Below are 19,150 nucleotides of genomic sequence, written 5' to 3' on the forward strand. Positions count from 1 at the left end.
CAGAACATTAAATATGCTGATATGCATGGTGAGTCACTAAGAAAGGACCACAGAGGGGCTGTTTTCTTAAGCCATTTCTTAATTGCCTAAGAACCCCTTCTTTTAAAAGTTGGGCCACTAGTTCTCTGGAAAAATCATTTAGGAATCTCTTTTCACTAAACTTTGATAGCAGTACAAAAAAGGCAGGAGAGAGGAAAGGCTGGTGAAAGGGAATTGGGTTAGGAAGCTGTGGCCACAGTGCTGGTGGGAAATGATGAGGGCTTGAACTAAGGGAGTGGTATTGGGAACAGAGACAAGTCAATCTAAGGAGGCAGAATCAACAGAATTTGATGATTAACTAGATGTAGGGAGGGAGATAAAGGTAGGAGATTGGATGACTCAAGCTTTTGCCTGGGCAACTGAATGGGTGATGGTACCATTCATTGAGCTAACAGAGAAAGGGTGTTCCAAGATTTCAGCTTTGACATGTGTTGTGTTTATTAAAAACACCTTCATGGAGGAAGGTGGACCTTGAGCTCAGGAGGGAGAAAGGACCTACAGTTGAAGATTCAAGAGTCATTAAGCAACGGATACCATGTGAATGGATAGAATCACCCACAGAGAATAAGTAGAGCAAGAGAAAAAGAGTTTCAATTATGAAACCTTGGGAAATCGTTTTTTTAGAGGCTGGTAGAGAAGGAGGAACAGGTGAAGGAAAAAGATAAATCATCCAGAGAAAGATAAAAATAAACAAAAGAACAGGCAGGGGAGACAAAGGTAGAAGAAAATTTGAGGAAAGAATGGTTAGTAGTATCAGACACTCAGAAAGGTCAAATCAGATAAGGCTAAAAATAGGTTTATTTGATTCAGTAACAAGTGCAATAATGACTTTTTGCTAGACATCTTCAGTGGAGAGATGGGGGCGGAAGGCATTGTGCAGTCAGAGCGACAATGAGTATAAGCAACATTGCAGAGTTTTACCAGCAGAAGGTCCTGAAGTGGTAAGGCACAGGGCATGTCTGAGGCTAAAGAATGGCCAAGATTGGCTATTTAAACCACATTCACGATTTTGGATTTTGTGGGAAGTCACTGATATCTCTTGTGGGAAGTCACTGATATCGTTTAAGCATATGAATGATGCCAGGTTGCGTTTTTAAAAGATCACTTGGGTCACATAGTGGCAAATAGATTGGAAGAAGGCAAGAATGGATGTGGGGAGATGTTAGGTTGTATTGCAGTAATTCAGATGATGGTATCTTAGATTGGGATATAGCCATGGTGATGATAATGTTTATGATAATGATGGTGATAATGATGTTTGTGATGGTGTTGATGGTGATGGTGGTGGTGGTGACAATGGTGAGATGTGGTGATGAGGATTGATGATGAGGTGGCGATGGTGATGATGATGATGATGATGATGGTGGTGGTGGTGACAATGGTGAGATGTGGTGATGAGGATTGATGATGAGGTGGCGATGGTGATGATGATGATGGTGGTGGTGATGGTAATGCTGCTGCGAAAGGCCAAGGTGGTGGTGGTGATGATAGCAGCTAGCACTTCTGAAGCACAGCTTATGCATTATCCTATTGACTTCTCAAAAAAAACCCTATGGAGCCCATACTGTTACTATTATCTCCATTTTGTATACAAGGAAATAAGGTCCAGAGGAGTTAAACAAACTGCTAGTTAAGTGGTAGGACCTGTTTTTAAAGCCAGTCAACCCACCTCCAGAGTCTGCACTCTTAACCACCATGGTGTATGGAGAGAAGTAATTGTAATGCAGATAATTCAGGAGAATGGAAATGAAAGGTTTTGCTGATGGACAAGAGATAGAGGAATGAAGAAGAAGGAGGTGTCAAGACTGGAAGCCTTGGTACAGGTGGACAGGGCCCCACTTCCTAAAATGAAGAACACTTGAGGAGAAACTAACTGGGGAGTGGGGAGTTCGTAAGTTCAGTTGTGGACCCGTCAGTGCAGTTGAGATGCTCTAACGTTTCTCTTTGATACATGATTCTTGAGGAAAGAACTGGGCCAGAGATAGACATTTGAGTGTTGTCAGCCTCTGCAGCGTGGTTGAAGCCATGGCTGTGGGTGAGATCATTTATGAACGAGTCCCGAATAATATCATCATTCATTTCACAAGTATTTGTTGAGTGCCCCATGTACCGGCACCATGCTTGTTATGACATACCCCAAAACACAGATGCACTCCCTGCTTTCATGGAGCGTCCAGGCCAAAGGTGAGCCTGACAGTGACTCACACTAATGAATGAACCTTTACAACAAGTGGAGGCAAGTACTCTGACAGGAAGAAAGAGGTTCTGTGAGAGGAGAGAGTACAGAAGAGCTGGGCCCAAACGTGGAGGAACAGCTTTGCTATTCAAGGGCTAATTGCGGAGGCTGCATCCAGGCCTATAGGTCCATACCCAGCTTCCCCGCCTGAGGCTCTCCTCCTAGGGTGGCCCCTCCCACCCCTGCTTCCTGCCCTCTTCTCGAGCTTTCTTTCCCTAACTGGGCTTTGTTCTTTGATGGAGCTTTCTACTTCCAGCTACATGTCTTCTTTCACCATCCTCCCCCTGCGCAAAATGCTGCCAGCCCTTTCAAGCATGTGGCCTTCCATATGAACACTCTTGAAGTTCCGGCACCCCCATCTCGCCGTGTCTGATGAAATAGAAGCAATCAAGAACCACCTTGGCATGGTTCATTCGTAGCACATTTCCAAATCATAGTTACTCCATGCATACTTGCTGAATGCATGTGTTTCTTTTTATCCTCCATTTTTTTCTATGCAAATATAATAGCCTCATGATGCTTTCTCTGTGCTGTTAAAAGCTGGGTGAGTAAGTGCTGGCCCTTGTCCTTCAGCCACAGTGTTGAAGAGAATTAAGCAACGTGCTAAATTTTGCTCTTCTTGAGTTTTCATTTCCCCTTTGTTTGCTATTCATTGGAAATTGTGTTTGTTTGGGGAGCTCAGCATCTCTGTAGCAAGTGGAGGCTTCTATCACTATATATTTCTCTCACATGCTAATTTGCTTGTCTGGGAAAGGGGTTAAGATAACACTTTGTAAACAACCAGCAGAGTGCCACCCAGACGTGCCCACACAGGGCGTCTCTCTGACTCTTACAGCCTCTCTTTCCTATTCTCTCTCTCTCCGCCCCCCCTGCTCTCTACCCACACTCTTCTCCTTTCTCGTTCCTCTTCACTTACTCTCTTCTAGGGTGTGTTGGGCAGGTTGACCATGTGTCCTGGTTTGTCTCAGACAGTCCTAGTTTACACACACTGTCCAGGGATGACTGTTAACAGTGCCCCTGCCAATCTCAAGAGCACCATGATTCTGGGGATAAATGATATGGTCACCTACTTCTAAGTGCTGCATTTGCTCCTCTCTCTGCCTCACACTGACTTGCTGGCTCATGGCGGTTTCTCTCTCTGGCTAACCTCAGCTGACCCACTCTCTGCACGGGCCCATCTCTGTCCATCATCGGATCATCTGTGTCGCACAAGGAGGATCTTAAGCAGCCAAGCAGGCACTTGTCTGTGATATGGTGTGGTTCCCAGGGTGCAGGCAGGACCCCCACATCCAAGACCCTGTTCCTCAGCCAGCCTCTATCATGCTGGAAAGCCACAGTCACCCTCATTTTGTCTTGAAGCATCACCCCACTTAGAATCCATTTACATTCCCGGGAGGGGATGACTGAGACATCCCGTGCTCTTCCCGCCAGGTCCAGTTGTGTCCCCTCCCTTCAAAACAAGGCTCCCAGGCTGCAGGGGTGTCTGGCGCGTGTCACTTGCCTGATGTGTAAGGAGGGCAGAGTCTCCCAAATGTAGCCTATTCTGCACGCACTGTACTCACTGCCCTCCCTAGTCAATTCAGGTCACACAACACATTCCAGATCATTCCCAGAGAAGCAGATTTCAGATATTGTGGCCCATTCTCCCCTATACTCATTAGAAGATCATCCCATTTAGTTTATTGTTTAAATCTATCACTTAACCAGACACGGGGTGTGATGGACTGGATGTTTGTGTCTCCCACCCCCAATTCCTATGTGGAAGTCCCAATGAGGTGGGGCCTGTGGGAGGTGATTAGGTTTTGGCTGAAGTCACAGGGCTCCCATGATGGGATTAGTGTCCTTGAAAGAAGGTGAAGAGATGAGAGCTCTCTCCCCGCCACGTGAGGACACAGCAAGAAGGCTGCCATCTGCAAATGAGAAGAGAGCCCTCCCCAGAAACCAAAACTGCCAGCACCTTGAGGTGGGACCTCACAGCCTCTAGAACGATGAGAAATATATGCTTGTCATTTAGGCCACCCGGTCTCTGGTATTGTGTTATAGCAGCTGGAGCTAAGACACCTGGCCAACCGCTCCATGTGGTCAGAAGAGCAGCTTCCAGCCCGCAGTGCATCCGCTCAGGTTCTGTGTTTCCAGAACAAACCTGCTGCCCTCCTTCAGATGCCACTAGGAGGAAGACCACTAGGTTGAGGTGCCAGAGGAGAGGAAGGCATGATTCCCTGTCCTGGGAAGTTATTGTTTCTAAAAGAAAGGTTACCCTAGAGAGAATAAATGAAGCCAGTCCAGGCCAGTCCCCCCATATGTGAGAATAGTCTCTGAAAACCTGAGAAGAAAGGGTTCAGCCAGGAAACCACAAACTGATACCACAGAGACACTCACGGTGAGGGCTCAAAAAGAGGTGCAATCACAAGGACCGTCTCCTTGCTGCGCCTCCTCCCCGTTTCCTGTGTGTGCTCACCAGGCCAGCGCACTTACCCACAGACGTCTGCAGATGGGGGCGCGAGGCATGCACGCAGAGTTCCGGGCCTCTCTTTGTCTGCATGACCGCATTCATTACATCGACAAATTAGCAGTCAGGTGCCCGTGCTTACATTTCTATTTTTAATCTGGCAGTTGCCTTGATGAATGTCCTGGTTAGATAGTCTTTTATCACATCAACATGAATGCTTTTAGAGTGGGATTAGTGATGCTAACTTTTATTATTTTGTTCATCCATCACTTTTTAAAAAATTATCCCTTAGGTCCGTGGTCGGCAAACTGCGGCTCGGGAGCCACATCCGGCTCTTTGGCCCCTTGAGGGTGGCTCTTCCACAAAATACCACGGCCTGGCCGAGTCTATTTTGAAGAAGTGGCGTTAGAAGAAGTTTAAGTTTAAAAAATTTGGCTCTCAAAAGAAATTTCAATCGTTGTACTGTTGCTATTTGGCTCTGTTGACTAATGAGTTTGCCAGCCACTGCCTTAGGTGTGTTGAGAACTCAGAACTTGTATAGCTATTGCTCTTGGTTCCTAGGACTGAGGTAACAAATTACCGACAAACGGGTGGCCTAAAACAACAGGAACGCATTCTCTCATAGTTCTGGAGGCTGGAAGCCCAATCTTGAGAGGTCGGCAGGACTGTGCCACCTCCAAAGGCTCCATGGGAGGAATCCCCTTTGCCTCCTCCAGCTTCTGGTGGCTCTTGTTCCTTGGTTTATGGCTGCCTCTGTCTTCACATCCCCTTCTCCTCTCCTCTCTGTGTGTCTTTCATAAGGACACGTCATTGGATTTAGGAGCCACCCAGACAGTCCAGAATGATCTCATCTTGAGATCTTTAACTTAATTACATTTGCAAAGACTCTTTTTCCTAATGAGGTCACATCACAGGTTCCATGGGTTAAGGCAGTGGTGGGAACGTCTGGCCCGTGGGCCGTATAAGGCCTGCAAAATAATTTGGTCTGGTCCTGTCAAGGTATTAGGGATGAATTAATTAAATGTTTGACTAAACATAGCAGGCTAATCTTTAAGTTGATAATTTTGTATGACCCGTGAATGATGTCGTAAATACCCAAATAGCCCTTGGTAGAAAAACGTTCCCCACCCCTGGGTTAGGGCATGGGCATATCTCTTAGGTTCCACCATTCAGCCCACCTCAGCCATCAGGATCACAGTGTGTGTCGCTGGTACCCCCACTCAGCTGTAGACAGACCTGTGTATACAGTATGCAGGTGAGCAAGCAATTTGCACACCTCTGTGCACCCACACTGAAGCTCAAGACTGTACCGGGAAATGACCACAGAGCACAGGCTGGTGAAAGTCTCTTTTCCCCACTGCTGCTCGGGATTCTCAGTTGCCAGGCCATTCTCCCCATCTCTGTTCTCTCAGTGAATTGTGTCTCGGGGTACAGACCTCAGAGTCATTCTTGATTTTTTTTCTCTCACATTCTGTATTCAATCCATCAGGAAATCCTGTCAACCCTGCCATCAAAACATACCTGGATTCTGACCATTTCCTTCTTGCCATCTCCACGGCCTCTACCCTGGTCCAGGCCATTAGCATCTCTTACCTATTGCCTCCTAACTGCTTCTCTCCTTATCCCCCTGTGGTACATTCTACAAGTAGCAGCCATGGGGATTTTCAAAAAACCGGTCAGCTAGAGGGATATACTAGTATTTGAGGTATAGCTTAGATCACATCACTGCTTTATTTTAAACTCTCCAATGGTCCTATCTAACTCAAAATAAAATCCAAAGTCCTTACTTTGGTCTACAACAGAGGTCAGCAAGCAATAGTCTGCAGGCCAAATATGGCCCACCACTTGTTATTGTAAATAAAGCCTTATTGGAACACAGCCATACTCACGTGTTTATGTATTGTCTAGGCCTGCTGTTGAGCTACAATAATAGAGCTGGGTAGTTGTGACACAAGCCACCTGGCCCACAAAGCCTAGAGTATTTCTACCTGGCCCTTTACAGAAAACAAGCCTGGTCTAGCTTTCCCCCTCACTCCCCTTCATGCCCTCTCCTCCCCAGCTCCACTGGCCTCTTCACAGCTGCTTAAATGCACCAAGCACACTGGGGCCTCCCAAACACCTACCTTGGGGCTTCTATGCTCTCTGATCCCTTTGCCTGGATGACTCTTTCCCTACAAGGCCACTTCTCTCTTCCTTACCTCCTCTGGGGATCTATGCAAATGCCACCTTCTCAGAGAGGTCTTTGCTGGCACCTCATGTAAAATAACAGCCCCTTGTCTTTCTGGTGCCTTGACCTTCTTTGTGTGTCGTCTTAGCATTTATCTGAACCTGAGATATTATTATGGGGTGGTTTTTTTTTGTTGTGTTTTTTTTGTGTGTTTTTTTTTACTGTTTAACCCATCCCCTGATAGAAAATAAGCAGCATAAGAGAAGGACTTTGCTTTTGTTTTCCCAATCTGTGGAATTCATTAATGGGTAATTATTTAATGATGCATGAATGAATCGATGGGTGGATTCTAGTTATAAAGCCAACAGAGGCTGGCGAGCATCCCATATCTCAAGTCCAAATTCCAGCGGAGGAGAAAGAGTTTCTGAATGACCTGGTGTGTTCTGGGGGTGGTAGCTTGGGTCTGTGGCAGCAAATGCCCAAGAGGTGCTGTGAATAGGGCTGGCGGGTGGGTTTCTGTAACCACCACATCAGGGTTCCCAGATGAGGCAGATGATCTGGGTCACGGAAGAGTTTTTAAAATACCAGGTTGCCAAGTCCCATCCCAAATTCACTGAATCAGAATCTCAGAGGTGCTGGGACCCATTGCTGCCCCACCTCTGCCTGCAGGACACCCAGCTGGCTCACGCTCTCTGGGAAAGGATTATCAGCAATCCTGGAATGGTGGAGCACTCCAGAGTATAAGGTCATTGTTTTAGAGCAGGCGTCCTCAAACTACGGCCCGCGGGCCACATGTGGGTGTTTTTGCCGTTTTGTTTTTTTACTTCAAAATAAGATATGTGCAGTGTGCATAGGAATTTGTTCATAGTTTTTTTTTTTTAAAACTATAGTCCAGCCCTCCAACGGTCTGAGGGACAGTGAACTGGCCCCCTGTTTAAAAAGTTTGAGGACCTCTGTTTTAGAGTCTGAGAACTCACAAGGTAGTGAGTGTGAAAGGATCTATGAAAGGGTGACAGAAGAGGACTGGATGGGCCAAAGGGGAGAGAAAGTCTGTAGATGGGCATCGAGTGGTTGGAGGTGGTGCCACAGCACTCCCATTTTCATCATTCTAGCACTTGTCTGTCTCGAAGCAGAAGTGGCCTCCTGGTGAGGGGGCTATGTCTTATTCGCCGCTGTATCCCCAGTGCCTACATAGAGCCCAACTCAGGAGATATTTGTAGAATGAATGAATGAACTGATGCCTAGAGAGTACTCAAATGAGACCAGTAATCTCCTACATCACTTGATATAAAGACCAAGTAGGAAGTTAACTAGAGGGAAGATTAGCAACCATAGGTGATAAAGTATAGGAGGGTTAATAGAATTTCAGCTGGTTTAAAATAGAATTCCTTATATGTCCTTGAGTAAGTCACCTGACCGCCTTAGGTCTCAGTTTCTTTGTTTAAAAACAGTCCATTTAAGTGATCTCTAAATTTACTTAAGGCTCTGAAATTCCAGTCTAAGTTTTATGAGCTTAATAAACATTTGAACATATGAGCTTAATAAACATTTGAACATACAAAATAAAATCTACAAGCTATATAGTTGTAGATTTTATTTTGTAATTAATATTATTATTTTTGTTAATCCTCACCCGAGGATATTTTTTCCCATTGATCTTTAGAGAGAGTGGAAGGGAGGAGGGGGAGAGAGAAACATTGATGTGAGAGAGACACATCTATTGGTTGCCTCCCACATATGCCATGCCCAGGGCTGGGGACTGAACCTGCAACCCAGGTTTGTGCCCTTCACCTGAAATTGAACCCGTGACCCTTCGTTGCATGGGCTGACACTCTATCCCAGTGATGGGCAACCTTTTGAGCTTGGTGTGTCAAACTTCGCCAAAAAACTGAGCATAACTCGGGTAGTGTGTCACTTTGAGGAAAAAAACATTATTTCGCAAATGTTTCATCCTCAGGAGCAGCAAATGTTTCATCCTCGGCAGGCGGCCGCCTCAGCGGCCGCGTGTCATCAGAAATGGCTACGCGTGTCAGTGCTGACACGCGTGTTATAGGTTCGCCATCACTGCTCTAACCACTGACCAACACCAGCCAGGGTTAGATTTTATTTTTGTGGCTGTGCCAGTAAGGTCTGCTTTTACATCTGATCTTCTAGTCTCTAGAAGGCAAAATATCTGTTCAACTTAGCTTTCATCAAGACCTGGGGGAATTTTGGCTATTCTTTCGCTCTCTAGCCTTGTGACATTTACTGTTTAGTCAGCATTTTTATTTTAGAGAAGTTATTCACCTCTTAGAAACTGAGCCTATCAGTAGGATGTGAGGTCCCCACTTGCTAGCACATGAGCCAAGCACGTAGGCATAAGCTATGGCATTCGTCTCAAGTTGGAAGATGATGTCTGCTCCTATTATCTCACTATGAATTTTTCATGCCAAATCTGTGAAACCAAGCTTATCACATCTAAACTTAAACATTTATTTTTGAAGAGATTTTCTACAATTATAAAATGAATATATGCATAGTATACTACAGACCAATATTTCTCATGAACATATGTGCAAAAATCCTTAACAAAATATGAGCAAATCAAATCCAACAATATATAAAGTGAATACATGTTCATTCAATAATAATAATACACTTTCTTTAGCACTACTGTATGCAGAGCCCTGTGCTAAGTTCCTTACTGGTATCATCTCATTTAATCATCAAAAGAACCCTATGAAAGAGGAATATTTTTACATTTTACAAATGACCAATCAGAGAAGTTAATTTGCCCAAAGTCACAAAGTACATCAGAGACAAAATAGTTTCTGATTCTGAGGCCATTCTCTTAACTACTACATTATATATAAAAGTTCTAACACAGGAAACCTGGGAGAATAAAAATCTACATGTACATAATTGCACTAACCCAAGACAACACTGTTCACATTTTTATATATTTCATTCTGGAATAGTTTGTTTCTGCTTCTATCACTGCCATACTTTGTATATGATTTTATATACTAAAGACCCTATTTATTATAATACAAACAAGAAGTCCAAGAGTTGAATGATGCATGGAAATCACCTTAGAAGGTGGAGGGGGGCCAGTGTCATATGCTTATAATTTAACTAGAGGCCTGGTGCACGAAATTTGTGCACTGGGGGGTGGGGGGTGGAAAGGGTGTCCCTCTGCCCAGCTGTACCCTCTCCAATCTGGGACCCCTCAGGGGATGTCCGACTGCTGGTTTAGAATTTAGGCCCACAGGGATTGGGCCTAAACAGGCAGTAGGACATCCCTCTCACAATCTGGGACTGCTGTCTCCTAAGTGCTCGCCTGCCTGCCTGCCTGCCTGATTGCCCCTACCTGCTTCTGCCTGCCAGCTTGATCACCCCCTAACCACTCCCCTGCCAGCCTGATTGATGCCTAACTGCTCCCCTCCTGGCCCGATTACCCCCAACTGCCCTCCCTTGCTGGCCCAGTCACCCCAACTGCCCTCTCCTGCTGGCCTGGTCGCTCCTAACTGCCCTCCCCTGCTGGCCTGGTTGCCCCCAACTGCCCTCCCCTACTGGCCTGATCACCCACAACTGCCCCCTCTGTCGGCCATCTTGTGACCACATGGGGGTGGCCATCTTGTGCGAGGGCATGACAGTCAATTTGCATATTACCTCTTTATTATATAGGATATCTGCTCTTTTTATTTATACCACATGTTATCTAATCCCACCCTTACTCCCATAACTTAAAGGGTGTTTCCCCCATTTTACAGATGGAGAAATGGAGGTCAGGTGCCAGGTCCTGTAGACTTGAAAGCCTGTGGTGGTGTCTATCACCATACTCCTGATCTCTTGAATATTTTCGATGGTAGTTCACTATCCTTCAGAACCTCAGCTTGTTATGCAGGGAGCTGGCCATTATTCATTTCCTCAAATAGTTGAGGGCCTTCCCTGTGCCAGGCCTGGGCTTGGAGTTGGCCATGATATCGTATGTAAGGCTTGGCTTCTAACCTTGATTTAAAAGGTTAGGAAGACAAATATGGCCAATAGTCTTAGTTCTAATTGGTAAATGTCTATATTAGTTTCTTAGGGTGTCATAACAAAGTGCCACAAATGAGGTGACTCGAAACAACAGAAGTTGGGCTGGGCTGCTCTGAAGCTGGAGACTAGAAGTCCAAGATCAAGGGTTTCAATGCTCCCTCTGAAACCCTTAAGAGAAGGATACTTCCTTACTTCTCACAAGCTGCCAGTGGCTTGCTGGCAATCTTCAGCATTCCTTGGTTTGTAGACACAGTACTCAAATCCTCCATCTTCCCCTGACATTCTCCCTCTGTGGCTGTCTCCCTCTATGTTCAATTGTTCCCTTTTTATAAGGACATCAGTCATATTGGATTGGAACTACCCCAATGACCTCATTGTAATTTAATTAGTTTGTAAAGACCATATTTACAAATATGGTCACATTGTAAGATCCTGGCTATTAGGGCTTTAACGTATCTTTTTTTTTTTTTTTTGGAGGGACACTGTTTATTGATATTTTACTAGCCTGGCTGGTGTGGCTCATTGGTTGAGCATGGACCCAGGAACCAAGAGGTCATGGTTCTATTCCCGGTCAGGGCACATGCACAGGTTGCAGGCTCGATCCCCGAGGTGGGGCATGAAGAAGGCAGGCAATCAATGATGTTTCTCTCTCATAGATGTTTCTATCTCTCTATCTCCCTTTCTCTCTAAAAATCAATTTTTAAAAATGGTATTTTACTAGATGTGTGTGCAAAGGTCTTTGGGTATTCTGAGGAGGAAACAAACCCTTTAAGGTGAGTCAGGGAGGGCTTCCCAGAGTAACTCACAGTGCTGATTGGGTTTTAAAAGATATCTGGAAGCTCACCTGGATGAGAGGACAGGAGGGAGTGGGGAGCGAGGGGTCCTCCAGGCCTGAAGAGCACGCTGTGCTTGGACGAGAAAAAGAGGAATTCTGGGAGGCTGGAACTTAGAGCACAGCGTGGATGGGAGTGGGAGTTGAGACTGGAAAGAGCACGTGGAGGAAACTTCCAAAGGGCCTTTTATGCCTCATGCTAAAGAGTTTGGATCTTACGCTAGCATGGAGAAAATGAGGAACCAATGAGAATTTTCGACAAAAAGTCACCTGTTCTGAAATGGCCTCAATCTCAACGTGACACCTTTTAAAATAGAATTCAGGCAAGACTTTTTGAAATGAAGGCTTTGATTTATTAAATTTTTAAATTCAATCATTTCTAAAAAGAGGAGCATTTTGACTTTATAGAGAAAAAGTAAGGAGTTAAATTAAGCCCGAAAGCAATTTGAAGGCCTGTGCCTCATATCGGGTCCCAGGAAAGCAGACCTGTTTGCATGTATGAAGCGTGTTATGAATACTCTGGTGAAACTCACCTGGGGGAGTGAGGGGCGCAGGATGGGCAGAGGGAGAAGTTGGGCTGTGATGCTCTGAAGCTGGGATGGCCCAAGCAGAGCTGTCCTAAATTGGGATGAAAGGACAGGGCCTTTACACCCCTGAATTGGTGACCAGACACCGGATGCGGGCTGCCCCCAGGAAGAGGTGTGACATTAGTAAAGGTGAGGCCAATTCTAATGGAAGGTGGGAGGCAGGGGGGTCTCCGTTATGGTTTTCTGAAAACTCAGCTACTAATATGAAATATATTTTATAAGCTCAAGAATAAAAAAAATTAGGTATTTTATTGATTTTTGAGAGAGAGAGAGAGAGAGAGAGAGGAGAGAGAGAGAGAGAGACAGAGAGGTAGAAACATCGATGAGAGAAAAACATCATTGATCAGCTATCTCCTGCACACCCTGCACTGGGGATTGAACCCACAACCCGAGCATGTGCCTTGACCGGGAATGGAACCATGACCTCTTGGTTCATGAGTTGACACTCAACCACTGAGCCACATAGGCTGGGTGGTATTTTGTTTCAATAAAAAGGTGGACCTAAGAAAATCATGAGACTATAGCGATTACTAAAGAAGTTATAAAATGTGGCTGAGGTATAAGGATAGACTATTAGATCAAAGGAACAGAAAAAGAGGTGAGAAACATCCCCAGACATATAGTCACCTAACGTTAGACATCCTTGCAAAAACGAATTAATTTTAAACCATTCCTCATGCTATATACAAAAATTAATTTCCGACAGGGGAAAAATGTGCCTGAGTACCAATAAAGGAAGAGAAAGTGGATTGAGTAGCTAATTGCTTGGGTGACGTTTTTTGGGGGGATGGGGGAGAAATTACCATGGGCATGGGGATAAGCATACAGTTCTTCTTTGTTTCTGACCTATAAGAGGAAATGCCAGAGAAGAGGGAGAAAGGCAAAGGCAGTTTGGGGTCTTCACACTACTTGATAAAGACAATAAATCAATGTTAACCAAGCAGGAAGGAAAGCCATAGAAATCCCACTGTTTGCAATAAAGCACCAGACACTGTGAGCCACAAGCAAACTGAGGGCCTGCTTTTCAGTAGCTCTCTTATGAGCAGAAGTAAAGGCTTTCCTGTAGCAAAAAAAGAATCCTGGTCTTATCTAAATGGCAACTGATAAAATTAAGACAGCTTTTTCTTTTTCCCTATCATGTTACATATGGCAATTTAGTAAGTAGGTAGACATCTTATACTGTTGTTTTTTAAAAAGTGATTTATTAGTCCTATGTAATAAAAGTGTAATATGCAAATCGACTGAATGGCAGAACTACCGGTTGGTGAGGGGCGGGGCCAGAAAGCAGGTGGCATCAGGCCAGCCAAGGCCAGAGGGAGGGGACAGCGATGGGGGGGGGGGTGGGCGGGTAGCAGCAGAGGGGTGATGGTGGGGGTAGGGCTGGCCACTGATCAGCCCACCTGGTCGCCTCCCACAGAGGGAGGCCTGCGGCAGCAGCGGCAGGGCAAGTGGTCCTAAGCAGTCAGTTGGACATCCCCTGAGGCCTCCCAGACTGCAAGAGGGCACAGACCGGGCTGAGGGACCACTGCCCCCCAGTGCACAAATTTTCATGCACCAGGCCTCTAGTAGAGAAAGACATATTGACTCATTAACAGCAATCTGAGCTGTGGGTAGAGGGCTGATTTTGGTGCTCCCACCATCTGCTTGAGATGCTGTGGGAATATTTGGGAAGCAGCAGTAAAGGGTGAGGGAAGAAGGGCTGATCCAAAAGTCTCCACAGTCAGATCATGTCAGACCTCAGTTTTTCATTTAAACTGATTCCCGCCCTGGCCAGTGTGGCTCAGTTTGTTGAGTGTTGTCTCATGCACTGAAGGGTCACTGGTTCCATTCCAGGTGGGTTTGATCTTTGGTCAGGGTGCTTAGGGCAGGCAACCAATTTCTGTTTCTCTCTCACATCAATGTTTCTCTCTCACTCTCTTCCTTCCTCTCTCACTAAAATCAATTAAAAATATTTTAAAAAATGGATTCCCTACCTCACTCTGGGACATCCTCAATTTAAGCCACTTTCTTCCACCTAACCACTAAACAGAAGCTCCTTGAGGGGAGGACTCTGTGTGGGCACTGGGCTCCTAACAATGCTTTGCAGAGTGAGTATGTCTTAGATCATCACGGATGGTTTGAATGAAGGAATCATTCTGCAGCGTCACAAGGCAAGGGTAGAGACAGCAGGAAGGGGACTGTGGCTCAGGGAGTTTGTCATCCTGTTAGAAGAAAGTGTCAGAACTGGGGTTAGACAGGATTTGTGTGACTCCTAAGTGAGTTCTCTTTCTGCCACCTGTGATGGTTAACCTGGTTGCTGTCCAGGTGCACCTGAAGGATTGGTGCACTTCACAATGCAATTCTGGAGCTAGCACAGACTTCACAGGTTGAGGGCACAGTTCCCTAGAAGACACCCCTGTCAGACCCCAGTCTCAGATCCTAGGGTTCCCAGACCACCCACACTTCTGACAAATTTGACACAAACTTAAGGGTTCCAGCTAGCCCCTCGGGTCCAAGAATATACAATGCATTTAGTTGTCCAATCTCTTTGGTCTTCTCCAATCTGAAAGAGTTCCCAACTCTGAAAGAGTACAGGCCTTTTATTCTACTTATCTCTGAGCAGACCCCCTCACCCTGGGTGTCATGACTAGACTCAGACATGAACTTTTGGCAGAAATATCTCAGAAATTGTTAAATGTTCCTGGTGGATCAAGGGGAGAGATGCTGTTTACCTGTCTACTGATGATGATGTTAACACTGATGACCTTTTGTGTCAGCCCGGTTCTCCTTGGTATAAGATTAGTTTCTGAAGGAAGATAAGCTAAGATTATGTCAATATCCTATTTATCATCAGACCTCAACCTTCCAACAGTACCATCCATTGATGAATCATGCCCAAACCAACCAACACTATTTATTGCCAAATGGTGATTTTCTATTTCCATCCCTTGTACATTTACTAGTTGGCATTCTACTGTAAGGAAAACATTTCCTATTTATCTATCTATCTATCTATCTATCTATCTATCTATCTATCTCAGATTCCATTTTATTCAGTGGGGTGTAATCTATTCCTTCCTATCGTGTATATTTTAAAGCTTAGGTTGTCCCTGATTTGACCGGTGCCAGCCCCTTTAGGCTGATTCTGTTTGCTTGTTATATAGCCCCAACATTCTCTAAACTCTTCCTTTCTTTTCCAGCACAAAAAGATATTCCAGGATCATCTGGTACTTTATTTGCCCTAGCCCTGGAATCAACCATTTCTTCCAGGATCCCTGGATCTTTTTAGTGGAGAAGGATATTTAGAAACTAAGACTCAGTGTTTAGTATGCAAATGACAATCAGGACATCATTGATCTTAGGTTCTTTCAAAAGTAAATCACTCGTGTTTCTCTCTCTCTCTCTCTCTCTCTCTCTCTCTCTCTCTCTCTCTCTCTCCCTCTCTCTCTCTCTCTCCAATGTTTCTCTCTAGCCTTTCCCACTCCATATTTCAAGTACTTTCTCCAACAGAAAGAAACCCATCTTCCGTTATCCTCAATATATTTACTCCTTTGCTCAATCCTCCTGTATGTAACCTAACCACCCCAGCCATCTCCGCCCAGCCCCACCTCCTCCTTTGCTCTGATTCTGGCTTTGCAGCCACTACCAACCCCTCAGCCTCATTGCTTTGACCTGTGGTCATCCCACCACCTCTAAGAGAAGGAAAAAGAAAAAGAGATAAAAAAGGTGAAGGAGAAGAAACCAGACTTTTCTTTTGTTTTCCCAATCTTTCTTTGTTTTTACAAACGCATCAGAATCTACACTGGATTGCTATATTGAAATAATGCTAGCATTTTTCTTAGTATTTACCTCATGTCAGATTCTGTCCTAAGGACTTTTATCTAATTCAATCCTTATAAAACCATTCAAAATAGGTGCTATTATTTTCTATGTGCTATAATGGTTGTATGTAGGCTTGGTGGCATACACATTGCAAAGATATTCAACAGAGGGAGGTCATTGCCGGAGAGTTTTAAAAGTTGCCTTTGGGGGTCCTCTCTGCTCCACCAGGAGTAGGCTGGCTTCTCCAGTTATGTATGGAACCACGTGAGAAACTTGAGTTAAACTGGGGCCAATGTGATTCAGAACTAGGCACGGCCTTGTAGATGGGCTTCCAGGCAGCCGCCTAATTGTCCTCCTCTTAATCCAGCTCTGGCTCTAGGCCAGGAAGCCATGGCATCAGGATGTCGGGCAGCCTGACTTCTGGTCAAGAAAGTAGGAATAAGGAGGGCACCTAGTTTCTTATCAACACTCCCTTTCCTGTGGTCATGCTTCTTCTGTGGGGACTGTGCCACTTAATCCCCTCATGTGAGTCCTGTCCTTCTCTCTTGTCCAGCCCCACCATCCCACAGAGCTTGGTCTAGTTGAAATCCTCAGAGTCCAGTGGACCAGCATTAAAAATCCCAGCTTAATTCCATGAGCTGTGTGGCCTCCTCAGTTTCCTCATCATCCAAATGGGGGATGTAACACCTACTTTCCTGTGTTGTATGGATTTAATGAAGCAACGTATGCAAAGTGCCTAGAAGTGCCTACTGCAGACCCTGAGTAATGCCGACTAAATTGGAAACCACTCAATTCGTGCTTTTTACATGGTGGTTGCTCGGTAATTATTGTTTGGTTGGAATGAAATGCAGAAGCAAATTCGTGTTCTTTGCCTCGCTGCATTTTCTCCTTCCCTTCTGCTCTCTCCTCTTAGTTCCTCCATCTCTGCCTCATTTTGCCAGTTTGTTCATTCATCACATAGAGCCCACAATGTACTAGGCCTTACACTAAGTGCTAGAGAATCACAGATGGATAAAACATTAAGCCGGAACCTCACCCTAGAGCAGTGATGGGCAACCTTTTGAGCTTGGTGTGTCAAACTTCGCCAAAAAACTGAGCATAACTTGGGTAGTGTGTCACTTTGAGGAAAAAACTAACTCCAAGACTCTAGTCGCAAATGTTTCATCCTCAGGAGCAGCAAATGTTTCATCCTCAGCATGCGGCCGCGTGTCATCAGAAATGGCTACGCGTGTCAGTGCTGACACGCATGTCATAGGTTCACCATCACTGCCCTAGAGAATCATACCTCAGGGGCTGCATGAGGACTGTGGGAGCCTAGAAGGAGGCACCTCTGAGTCATGCCCCTGTCTTCTCCTCCACAGGAGGTCATTGCCTCCATCCTGCTGAGCGGGCGGATCGGGCCCAACATCCAGCTGGCTGAGTGCTATGGGCTGAGGCTGAAGCACATGAAGTCAGATGAGATCCACTGGCTGCACCCGCAGATGACAGTGGGTGAGGTGCAGGACAAGTATGAGTATCTACACGTGGAAGCCGAGTGGAGGTAGGAGAGGAGCCCTAGGCTCTCGAATGGGGGGAGATGAGTGTGGGGTGGGGAGGCCCTGGAGGTGCTTCCTTGGAGCACTTCCCAACCTCTGGGAGTCTTCTAGAGCATCTGAGTGACGTTTTAGGCTTAGTCCTCCTGCAGCGTCCAATGCACGTACTTGCCAAAGCTTAGCATGGGCTCACAACATCCCCATCCAAGGCAGGTACCTAGAAACATCCCCAGGCAGGATGCTGTTGGTGCTGTGGAGAAGGAGGAAAAGAGTTCTGGGAGAAGGGTGAGCCAAGCGAATGGCTGGTCCAAGGAAATTGGTGGCCATAAAGATGAAGTGTGGGGAGTCAGCACCTGTTGGCCACCCGTCTGTCCTCTGTGGTCCTTCACCCAACCAAAAGTCCTAAATGGGTGGTCAGTAACCACATGTGGTGGGTGAGGTTGCGTCTGCTTTGGCCAGCCCTGCTCCTCCTTTAAATACAAGAGAGTCTTAATTTCCTGTCCCAGGTATGACCTTCAAATCCGCTACTTGCCAGAGGACTTCATGGAGAGCCTGAAGGAAGACAAGACCACGCTGCTTTATTTTTACCAACAGGTAAGAAATAACTCCTGTGCCCAGGGTCCTATTATACCTTAAATGCCAAGTATTGGCTAGGCTCTCCTAGGAAATGGAAGGACAAAGCCTTGGAGGTCCCAGTCCAGGAAATTTCTCTTGGGGACATTCCTTGGCCCCTGGTCTGCTGTCTAACTTGGCCTCTCTCACAGCTAATTAAGTGTCAGCTAACCCCACCCCAGACACTCACGGCTCCTCTTGGACTTTCCTAATGGCTATTTACTGCCCAGGAGACCTGGCCGGTGAAGCAGGCAGAGCAGGTCTGCCATCTGACACACCTGGTTCCTCGTCCAGCTCTGCCATTTTCTAAGCTGGTACCCCCGAGGACTTCACCTGCATAAAGCTTCTATAAAATGGGGATGATGATGATGATGATAATAAAAATACCTACTTTATAGGGTTATATTATTGAGGACCAAATGATATTATTAACAATGTGCTGGTAAACCAGCTCTCTGAAGAAAAACAAAACAAAACAAAACATAGAACTTGCCAATTTCCATGGTGTAAATAGACCTGTTTCAAGCTACCGATGTGATATCAGCTTGCAACATTTCAAAACATTTAATAACTGGCTTTCAATAGCTGTTTGGAGCTGCGCCAAAACGCCAACTATAGTGCATGTCAAGTTCCTAACCCAAGACCTGGCACAGAGTGAATGCCAAGTAAATGTCAGTTGCCTGATCTTAGGTCCCTCCTTTATCTCTCTCCTGGTTTGCTGGAGACCATGCCAGACTTTCCTTGTACAGTGTATGACACCTGTCACTACTTACCAACAAGGCTTTGGGTAAATTCCTGACTCCTCCCCCAAACCCCAGTTTTCATATCTCCAAAATGAGGACTGGGGGAGGGGAACTGGAACTTCCTGCCTCGTG

At 45.6% G+C, this 19,150-nt stretch overlaps 1 protein-coding gene across 4 annotated transcripts in view; it reads left to right on the forward strand.

Annotated features, from left to right (window-relative positions):
• PTK2B (protein tyrosine kinase 2 beta) overlaps positions 1 to 19,150 on the forward strand; it is a 117,247-nt gene that overhangs the window by 68,161 nt on the left and 29,936 nt on the right. For 3 of the 4 annotated variants that reach the window (XM_008150733.3, XM_008150734.3, XM_028159331.2), the window contains exons 3-4: positions 17,493 to 17,671; positions 18,170 to 18,257. In XM_008150733.3, the coding sequence (XP_008148955.2) occupies positions 17,493 to 17,671; positions 18,170 to 18,257 (267 nt within the window). Of the gene's footprint in view, positions 1 to 17,492; positions 17,672 to 18,169; positions 18,258 to 19,150 lie in introns of those variants that run through there. The other variant, XM_054717597.1, reaches the window with a different exon arrangement.

The sequence above is a fragment of the Eptesicus fuscus genome, chromosome 6 (assembly GCF_027574615.1).
Source record: "Eptesicus fuscus isolate TK198812 chromosome 6, DD_ASM_mEF_20220401, whole genome shotgun sequence".
NCBI lineage: Eukaryota > Metazoa > Chordata > Mammalia > Chiroptera > Vespertilionidae > Eptesicus > Eptesicus fuscus.